Consider the following 10,595-nt stretch of genomic DNA (forward strand, 5'->3'; position numbering starts at 1 on the left):
TCGACCATTTTCACAAATCGGCCAATTTTCTATTTTCGGGAACGGCACTGATCATTCGCAACTTATTCGTTTTTCTGTGTTTCGCAAGAATCCGTGAGTCGGTTGCCGGTTAATTCTCGAATGGTTACTCGGCGCTCGGAGAAAAATAGGAACAATTCGCTTCTCAGCATTTTGTGCTCTCGTCGAGCGGAAAGATCCAGGTGCTCCCGGAGACTCATAAAAATCGGACGAAAGCCGCCGAGTCGTTTCGTAATTTCCGCTCTAACATGGCACACACGAACGTAATCAAGATTCCCCGACTTCGGCCGCTTAGGAATGGCGCGACCCACGCGGAATTTACTTCGAGGCTACGCCGGAATGCAAAGATCGCGAAGAATTCTCTATATGACTCCTCATCGCTCGGGGTCTGCTCTTTATTAAAACGGCTCTTAACACATTCCAAGGATAAGGATAGCGGCGTACATTTCGCCGTAGCGTCGGCGGCCGTCGTGTACGCTCATTCGCGACATCGGCCCGGTAAAATTGTTCGCGACACTGGCCGATAAAAAGTAAGAGGCCGGACTCGAGAGACGCGTTTTCCCAGCCGCGGGAGTTCTCGTGGCAGGCAAATATAAACGGCGGACCGACGCGCACCGGTTCTCAGCAAGTCGTCCTGCCAGTTTGCCACCTGTGGAGTCGAACGAGAAAGCAATATAGAAATTCCAGGCAGGAAGCGAGTTCACTTGTTGATTTTAGGAAACTCCGGGGAAAACACACGAGGTGCAACTTGTTGCTAAAGAAGCTAAGCCGCTAATCGGTGCCGCGGCTTTTTCGCGGCACGCGGCGGACACGATTAGCTACGAGGATTCGCTAATGGATGTAGAAGTGGCTCGAAAGTCGTCATCGGGATAACAACGTATTGACTGAGAAGATCGCATCGGGATCGCCTAAGGTTAGCTTCTTCATCAGCCATCTAATCACTCGTCGGGTCGCTTTGATTAATGATTCTTGCGTTTAGATAAGGGCGGACGACCCAATCACTCGTCGTTAGGATTAATCGGATATTTGCGTAATCGCTCGTTACGATATTATATAGGCCGCGATGCAGTTAAAAGTCACTTACTCAAAGTGCCGGTTTTTTCTGATTTTATTTTCATGAATGTACAAGTAAGGTAAGAAAGGAAGAAAGGAAGGGAAAGATAAAGAGTGTTTGTTGAAAGTACATTACGGAATTTTTAGAACCAAAAGAACCGATGTCACACGAGTAATGTATAGAGAGAGTGAAGATATTAAAGCCCCCTGGGAGTTTGTTCCGTTCTGGGGATTATTGACTTGATAATCTTGATAACCTTGACGTTTTCTAATAGGTGATAGTTTCTAGTAGGGTTTTTTTCTTACGATTTTGTTACGATTTAATTACACGATGAATGATGATGAAGAGCGAACGACGATGTTCCTCACGTATCATCCCTGTCATTATCCCGTCGGCGGTGGAAATCTTGCGACAGTTCGATGTTCATCGCGTTCATCTGTTGTCACCTCAGATATATCTTGCGATGAATTTTTACGATCGAGTCTTTCATCCGGCGGAACCTGCGCAATGGATAAAAAGGAGCTAGTATTTTACCGATGTATTTTAATTCTGACGTAATCACATAAAATGAAATATTCGATACACTTAAAAAAAAAAATATCCAAAAACAAACGAATATTTCTTTTTGGTGGGTCCTTACACGATACACACTTAAATCTAAATTCCCAAAACAAGAAAATCGGAAATTCCAATTACGCGTCGTGCCGTTGGAAAAATTCTGTCGACTCAACAGCATTTTTTCTCCGTAAAACTGTCGCGATAAGACATCGATAATTCTGATATAAACTCTGATATAACTGGTGCCGCAGACGCAGAGCGCAGTCATCGAGCACAATGGATGCCAAATAGTACATTGTACGGAAATCGAGAGGCCATGAAAGAGAGACTCGTCCCCGGACGAGATATATATAGAGAGAGAGAGAGAGAAAGAGAGAGGAGGAGGGAGGGGAGAGGGCGAGAGGCTGAGAAAACGCGTAATTGAGTGACGCGCAACTCGGATGCTCGATGAATAGAATTCAATGAGTCAACACTACCTGCAAATACGACGGGGACGTCGCGAGTTACGATCCGCACGGTCTCTCTCTCTCTCTCTCTCTCTCGCCCGAGTCGCTCCCGAGACGTCTTCCCCGTCGAGGCCACGAAGACAGGGTTCGACCTGGCTTGTTCGGTAGTCGCAATTTAATTCCTACGACGAAGCGACTACGACGGGAGGGCGGCTCCATCCAAGTCCAAGTCTGTCTCCTTCGTCGTCCTTCGTTTCGAGGGAGCTCCGCCGACCCCACGTGCGTGGGTTCTCCTCGTGACTCCTCCGATTCGACCGTCTCCTCTCCTCACGCACGACGATCCCCGAACGAAATCGCGTCTCTGCGTTCATCGATCGTGTGACTCTCGTCGCTCAAACGCCGAGATGCATAAATCGAGGGAGAACAAAAAGGGAGGCATTCGTGTGTGGACTTACGTATGTGACGGACTCACGAGAGGACCATCGTCGTCCTCGCGCCCCTCGAATTACTTGTTGCTTTTTACAAAGAAATCATGTTTCCTTTCTTTCTTCCTTTCTTTCCGGAGCTCCGAGAAGTTCGCGTCGCGAGCTTCCGCCCGAACTGCGATTTTTTCGAGATAGTTTGCTAATCGAGCAACGTTGCTCGTGGCAACTGGCCGTATCGATCTCGAAGAGTACTTTCTCTGTCTCTTTCTCTCTCTCGCACGCTCCATCCGCGAGAAGCTTCAACCGTTCAATCGCGTCATCCCGCAAAATCATTAACCCTCCATCATCCTCTGTCGCGGGGCTCGAGCGAAATCGAGCGCGACACGCGAGCCCGTATGAACGCTCTCTGCGAGAGACAGAGAGAGAAAGAGAGAGAAAGAGAGAGGTCACGGATAGCAAAATTATATTTCTCGATATTCTCACGAGGCTCTCAAGCTGATTTCGAAGTGTTCCCGGCAAAATTATTCGCGTCATTGCGAGTGAAATGACTTTTCGAGGAGGACCGAGCGGGACTCGATTCGCTCGACGAACGGAGGCGCGTCGGGTGGCAATTTTTAATTTTTTTTCAGCCGCGGTAGAGTCTCCCACGCGCGCGAGATGACGGTCGATTCGCGAGGGTGGCTTGGCGCCGATGGATTTCATTAACTCGAAGAGCTCGAGAGTTTCGTTCGAACGTCAAACGAACGAGCGAGCGAGCGAACGGTGATGGTGGTGGTATGCGAAGATGACAACGCGCTCGCGTCCGGTATCGCCCCGCTGGAAATCGTGGAATTTCTTTATTGTGCGCCACCGCATCGGAGGGTTCCGGCTCTCTTCCTTACCACCTCCCCCCTTCAGAAGCGCTTTTCCGCATCTTCTTCGCCTCCTTCGCGTACCTCTCTCCCTCTCCGTTCTCCCCGGCGCGTCCTTTTCCGACACCCTCATCTACTTGCCCACACCTTCTCGTCGTACGAGACGATGCCGTCACCGGCAGATGCTGCTCTCAACCTGCGCTATAATTAATACGGGAAGCGAACCTTCCCTGGAAACGCGTAGTCGTAAGGTTTATTCAATTCGCGCGGAACCCAAGCGATCCCCCGGGTCTCCGCTTTTCGCGCGATGAGACGCGAGGGCTGCGGAGAAGGGAGTGTAGAATTTTACCCCTTGCGTGTCGCATCGGTGTCGCTCGTAATCGCGTCAGAAGGCCAGACGGTAGCGTTCGTCAAAATAGATGCCCAATCATCGGTCTTGTCTCGACCGATCAGAAATTCGTCCGAAGAACCTTTCGCAAGAGCTCAGCTCCGCGAACAACGCTAAGACGTTCGGGAAGGAGTCCTTCCCAAGGATGCGTCGGCTGGAAAATGCGCTTGCTGAAAATTAAGAAACTAGTCCTCGAGAGCGTATCGCCACCCGGTTACATTTATTCCCTCTGTTCCTCATCTTTATTTATAATCCGCCGTGGCGGTTCGGGCCGGGTGTACTTTACGAAAAGAATTGGATGGGATCCGGAATTGACCATCGGTCTTGGGAATACTCTTGCCGTCCTCATGAAAGGCAATGAGTCCGCGCGATATCCTACGGCGAATCTACGGGGCCTGTCCGTTTATCTACCGCATCATTTCACACGCTTTTCTCCCTCCTTTTTTTCTTCCCCTTTCCGTCCCTTCCACTTCCGCCCACTCTCGGTGCCACACTTCGTCTCTCTTTTTTATCTCAAAGGAGATTACGTTTCATCGTTTTCACCTCGTAGATTTTCCCGTCCATACAGACCCCGCAAACGCGCGACACTTTCGTTCACACTCTCGCCGGCTCGTCTAACGCCGCGGCACACAGGAAGCAGGAAGCACAGAACACAACACGAGTCTCTTTTGTGGCAAATAAACACGAGTAAGGAACGTGGGGGAAAAATTAAAGGTACAAAAGGTAGACGCACGGTGGGCGAATCGTACCCTTCGTTCGCCCTCATTTCTTCTCTGTGTCGGAATAAAAATGGACCAAGCAGTAGCGTCGAGTTGTATTTATCGCGTAAGTACATAAGGCGCGAGTTTCATTCTGCGATAAAGAGAAAGGGGAAATTGATTGGCCGAAAAGCAAAGAAGCCACGTCCCCGCGAGAAGTTGCTAGGCTCGCTCGTTAGTACAATAATGTTGCATCGAAGGCGTCCGATTGCCCTCGCTATCGACTATCACGTCTTTCCTTCTTCTCCGTCCTTCTGCTTCGCGCATGGATCGTCGAGGATCGTCCTTTTATTTTGACGCGCGTTTAATAGTTGAAAATTTATATAGAGAGAGGAAAGAAGAAAAGGAAAACAAGCACGTAGAACCTCGTTGACCTTCCTGCCTGACGCATTTTTAACGTCGTATCCCGCCGATTTTCATGTCACGTTCATGTCCGCGCGTTGATATCCTCGATACGTACGCTGTGCGCCTTGAATTACTGTGTCAGGGATACTCCGAGTCGATATTTCGGCCGGTATTTATAAACCGTCGTTATTTGACAAATGATCACCACTCCGTGAATCTCGAATTATTTGTCAGTGATTTATTTTCCGTAGAGGAGAAACACCAAATCCGATATATTGTTTCGTTTCCTGCAAATCAGCAACATTCCTTTACTAAAATATATGACAGTCTTATGAAAATTATTACACGTTTCCTTTCAAATAACTATCGAATCGTCCGAGAAATCAATCATCGATATATCGAATCGATCATCGACTTGTGAACTCCGATGACAGCCGAGAAACATGGCTGATTTACCACAGTTTGTGTCAGTTTTTATGCTTTCTCCACTTATTTTCTGTACTACAAATTTCGACGAGTGTCTTCTCGCCGAAGAAATGATACGAGCGAGCCGATTGAAGTTGCGAAGCAACGAGTGAGTGGACCTTCATAGTTTCACGGCTGAGATACTTCGTAATCTTGAGCCGTTCCGTCATCGCTTTATTCTCTTCTTTATCGTACATTTCCATGCAGAGGCATCCTGAATACCACTTTCGGGCTTTTGGCGGTATTCGGCTTTAGATTCGTAATTCGCGCATGTGCCGCATGGCTCTCTTCGATCCTCCCTCCTGTGGGATGGACAGCGCTCTGTTAACCGTATTTCTCGCGATGCGGCAGGGTAGCAACTCTCGACACGTACGAGCCGAGGGTGCAACGGAAAAAGAAAATGATCGATGCCCGCCTTAAGCCAAGAGTTACATCGAAAGCCTTTCTCTCTCCGACATTTTCTTTGGATTAGTTTCCCACGGAGGTTAACGCCTGCCTCGTTACTTTAAGCAATCGCAGCAGCAGAGCCGCGGAGTGTTCCCGCGGTTAAATCTCCCGGCGTTGTCAACGTTACGAATACCGTATAGCGTTCAAAGCTAATCCGGGAAAGAGCCCGTCGTCGTGTATCTAATGAGTTCTCCGTTTCCGCTTTTGTCGTATATTTCGTTTTTATTTTTTTTTACTCTTTCTCCCACGATGACGTGCAGTCTTTAAGTATTAATTAGTAGTAAGTTTCCGCCTCTCCGTCAGAAGCCACGGTCCACTCTACTCTTAGCGTATAAAATCCTTTATAAATAGTCTCATGGGAAAAAATTAAGTGTCGGTAGAAAAACCACGTTATAAAGTTTGTAGCTTTCGTCTGCTCACTTTTGACTCGCTATCTTTGATACAATAACAATCGTAAACATCAACGCTGTAACAATTATACGCAAGTTCTATCCATAATGTAAATCTATAACGTAAAAACGCTTTGCCCTCTAACGGTAAGGTTGGGGTCGGATGTGACCCCATGGCTCGTTTACAGCGTGCACGCGCTGTTTCTCTTCTTAACCTGTTAACCGGGGAATTCCTTTTTTAACTACGCAACACGGACGTATTTATACGTCCCGCTCGGTTAACAGGTTAAGGTGAACATTTTATGTTATTATTTGCTTCCTTTGCCCCTTTTGTATATTGATGGCGTGAAAAATGAACAAAACAGAGCATGGGGTCGGATCCAATCCCACTTTCCGGGATACGTTGAAACTCCAGCTTGCCGTTAGAGGATTAAATCGATAGAGTATAACATCAATTCATGCTGCGCATCATGGTGAAGAAGGATGCCGCGGACGACACCATCTGAAACATGACGTCTTATCGCTCGTAAAAAGTCGTAAAAAGTCTGTTACTCGACGGTTGATTTAAGCATGCAAAAGGACGTACGTACGGACGCAAAAGTTTGCAAGGATAACGGCACGAAATAGCCGGCAGTTAACTGTTCCGCTTTCTGAGATCTCATCGTAATTATATGTAGAGATTTCTTTAATCGGTACGGAGACCGATACCATGAAGTAAAGTATGCCGCTTTCGCCACAGCATTGCTCTGAAACATGAAGACACGCGCCAGTAAAAATTGCGTCTGTATGGTTCAGTCACAAAAAAAGGTTGCAACTATTTTCCGATGAATCTCGCAACGCATCTCGTATCTAGTAGGAACATGTCTCTTTTAACTTGATTACATTCATTTGTAGGCTATTAATTTTTAAATTAATTTAATTAAAAATAAGAATTAACTTACCGAATTTACCTTAATTTTGAGCTGGAATTGCTGGAAATTAATTTCATAGCGAGCTTACTTACCTCGGTGAGCAGAACGTCCGCCGGCCAATTGCTCAAAAATAGTTGGATCGCTGCGATCAAGACTTGTGTCGTGTACTTAAACTTGTCCGGGTCATCCTGTAATTGTTACACAGATAATAACGTTCGTAGGATTTACATGAGATATAAATTGGATTTATTTGAATAGTCAGTCAAGTAGTCGTATAGTCAAATTTAGTTTCTATGTATTTTCTCACAATCGCTACAATTAATCAAGAGGATGACACATCGACGCTTCTTGATTTTTGATTTCTTACCCCCGCTAATTTAAATCCTACGAGAGAGATGTTGTACGTGCTGGTGAGCAGTTGTGATAAAAAGATACCGGTGGTTAGCTTTTCGACTTCCTTGCAAAATCTATTCACACAACGTGTTTATTAATCAAGTCAATCGAACGAAACGCCCAAGTATCGTTTGAAATGTTTTGCAAGTCTTACGGTGAATTACGGGGCAAAAAAGAAGACTTGATCAAAGACAAGTTAAGTTCGGTTAATTAGAATAAGTAAATCGAAATTTTCGTTTCAGCGTTTCAATTTAATATTTTTGATTGAAATATCAAACTTACTAGGACTCAGAATATATTTGAGACCAATTTGGCGCTTATGGTGAACTTATACTTGCGGATGTATAAACTTATGTAATACTTGAAACAAGTCATATTTATTGGAATGCAATACGTATTTTTCTGTATGTGATTTGTGCGCACTTACGCGAGTATCGTCTGATGATAACGCACGCAAGCTTTGAGATCGAGCATCGCGTGATCACTTCTCGACGTGTCCTTCGTAGAAAAAAAAAAATTACCAATCAATTTAAGACTCATATTCTCATTTACAAGCAAGAATATATAATCTTACACAAAGATGAAATTTGCTTACGTGAAGAAATCCCATACAGTCCCACTAAAAATATATTCTTATTATTCAAGTTCGCAGTTCCTACAAATTAAGTGGAAGAAATATTAAATAGAAAGAACGATATCTGCGAAATTGATGCAATTCTTAGTTCGAAGGTGTCGTTCCTACCATCCAATATTCTTTTTCTCAACCCGTGGAAATTATTCTTTAACAACAAGAATATATACTATTTCCCGTGTAACTACATAGAGATATATCGAAATTTCCTCCTTTGCTGTGAGCGAGCTTTATCTTCGTGTAAGATTAAACATTCTCGCTTCTAGCCGTGAGAACCTGAGTCTTGAATTGATAGGTTTTCCTTTCATCCCATAAGCCGTTACCTCGAGGAACACCGTAGCGTCCTCACGCGACTTCCCCTCTTTATCGCACGTTCGCTCGCAGATCCGTTGAATTCGCGAGTTCAGCACCTTGAAGTGGCCGCTGACCGTCAGGATCAGCACCGGGCCGATGGTGTCCGTGGCGGCGCAGGTGAGGCCGACGTTCGTCATGCTGCACAACTGCATGGCGTACGTAATCTCGTAATAGGGCGTCCGGTGTACGTCGATCGGACAGACGTACGGCAGGCTTCGGCTGATGTTCGCCGGCGAATCGTCGTGCCGAGACTTCATGAAGAGGTTCGCCACGGCGTAGAAGAAGATCGTGAAGACGCAGCCGAACACGTAGTAATACGTCAGCCGTCTCGTCCCTTTCATGCAATCGCGCACACGGCCCTTTTCCCTCGCGCTCAGCGTCAGCCAGAGTTCCTCGCACACCGTCAGCAAGCGGCGAAATCTCCGTTGGGACAGCAGGATGATCGTGAATCGCGCCTGTCCGCCCATGACGGACAGTATCATCGCCAAGGACTCCATCCAGGTGCCGAGGTGGACGGTGTACAGGATGAATTCGCGGGTGTACAGGAGCGAGTACGTCAGCAGGCAACCGTAAGCGACCGTCCCGAGGACCGTCTGCAGGATTCGCGCCCGGCGAACGTCCGTCGCTTTCCCGCCGCAGGACACCACGCCGGAGAGCCGCAGCAGCGCGACGTTCACGTGGATCACACTCGCGAACGACTCGTCCGATGACATTTTTCTTGTTTTTTTTTTCGGTCAATTGCGGGTCGAATTGCGGTCGATAGACGTGCGTCGTTCCTCTTCCGAAATCACGATGACGTCGTGTTTTTTCCTAAGTGGAGATCACGGACGTTCAACGTCGGCGGCTGTCTAACGGAAAGCGAAGGCCTGTTAGGCCACGTCCTGCACCTGCGCGATACACCTGCGGAATCGTCGGAAAGTGTTTCTCAATCATGAATGTTTCAAACTCGCGCGGCGCTTTTCCTCTCACGTGCCGCACGATATTATGAATTCGAAACTACGCCGTGGGACGCGAGGAGTTCGAGTTAGCTGCGCGTACACCTCGCAATTATCCTCGAATTGAACCTCCGCGACCCGGGGAATTTTTAGCAACGCCTGCGGTGAATCTCGACGAATTCACCGATAAGTTCGCCGAAGACTATTTCGAGCGCATAGGAAGTTACCCAGCTGACGAATGAATTATTGACACTTGGTCTCGGAGTTTTAATTCAGCCGAAAGTTGCGATGCCGTGACGCGAAGCAGCGTACAACTGAGCTTGCCGATCGACGGATGGATAAAGGGTCACGTTAAACGGAGCTTTTCCGAGGTGAACATGGAATTGAAGAAGGATACACGGCGGAAGCTTTGAAAAGTTGTTACGCTCGATTTCGTTCATCCCTCAGAAATTCTCTCGTTTCTTTCGCCCTTTTTTTTTTTATTTTATCGTTACCGACAAAGCGTCGTTTAATATTATTACGTTCACTAATAGTCACTTATTTACGTGGCACTTCCACACTCGCCAGTCCAAATTCACTTAATTCTAGTGAATGAAGAATATTTTTTTCAGAATTCGTTGAAACTTGCAGTGTACAGGGCGTTGTTTAAGTACTGTTTAAATTGTAATAAATTGTTTTGTCCATCTGTGTTATTCTTACTTCTTCCAATTAAATGCTCTGCCACCGAAGTTAAGACTGCAAAAATAACTATTAAGTATAATTTTTGTTTATAATCTTTCAACTGGATCTTTTTATTAACAAACGATAAAGTATCGATACGTAGCTTGTATCGCGCCACTATGAGATTTTTATCAAATGAAGCAACGGGTGATATTTGCTTATCTAACGAACTATATTACGGTTCGCGCATTGGATGGTTACAGATTGGACATCTGATGCGACTTACTCGACAAGTAACAGCTCGACGTGAGTGATTCTCCTATGATAAATTCTTAGTCGAATAAAAAATGGAAGATAAATACTTTATTGACAGCGTAGCTTCTCAATAATAATGTAAAATAATGATACTTTTTGAATTTTACGTTAAGATTTAATGATAAAAAATTCGAGAAAGACGTAATGAAATTCTCTAATGGAAAGGAAAGGGGAAAATATATAACAGAGGGAGATCAACAAGGTTTAGTGTCGAGATCAAATCGATAGAATTTAAAAGAAGGATTTTATTTA

The 10,595-nt window shown here is 45.9% G+C and overlaps 1 protein-coding gene across 1 annotated transcript; it reads right to left on the bottom strand.

Moving 5' to 3' along the window:
• Positions 1-6,595: 6,595 nt before the first annotated feature.
• LOC106748145 (putative odorant receptor 85d) lies at positions 6,596-9,146 on the bottom strand. Its single transcript, XM_014626390.1, has 6 exons — positions 8,403-9,146; positions 7,876-7,946; positions 7,423-7,522; positions 7,148-7,243; positions 6,735-6,890; positions 6,596-6,646 (listed from the first exon to the last, which is right to left on the bottom strand). The coding sequence occupies exons 1-6, from the start codon at positions 9,144-9,146 to the stop codon at positions 6,596-6,598; spliced, it is 1,218 nt and encodes a 405-aa protein (XP_014481876.1).
• Positions 9,147-10,595: the final 1,449 nt, after the last annotated feature.

Source organism: Dinoponera quadriceps, unplaced genomic scaffold (genome assembly GCF_001313825.1).
Source record: "Dinoponera quadriceps isolate SergipeBrazil2010 unplaced genomic scaffold, ASM131382v1 scaffold2600, whole genome shotgun sequence".
In the NCBI taxonomy this organism is placed as follows: domain Eukaryota; kingdom Metazoa; phylum Arthropoda; class Insecta; order Hymenoptera; family Formicidae; genus Dinoponera; species Dinoponera quadriceps.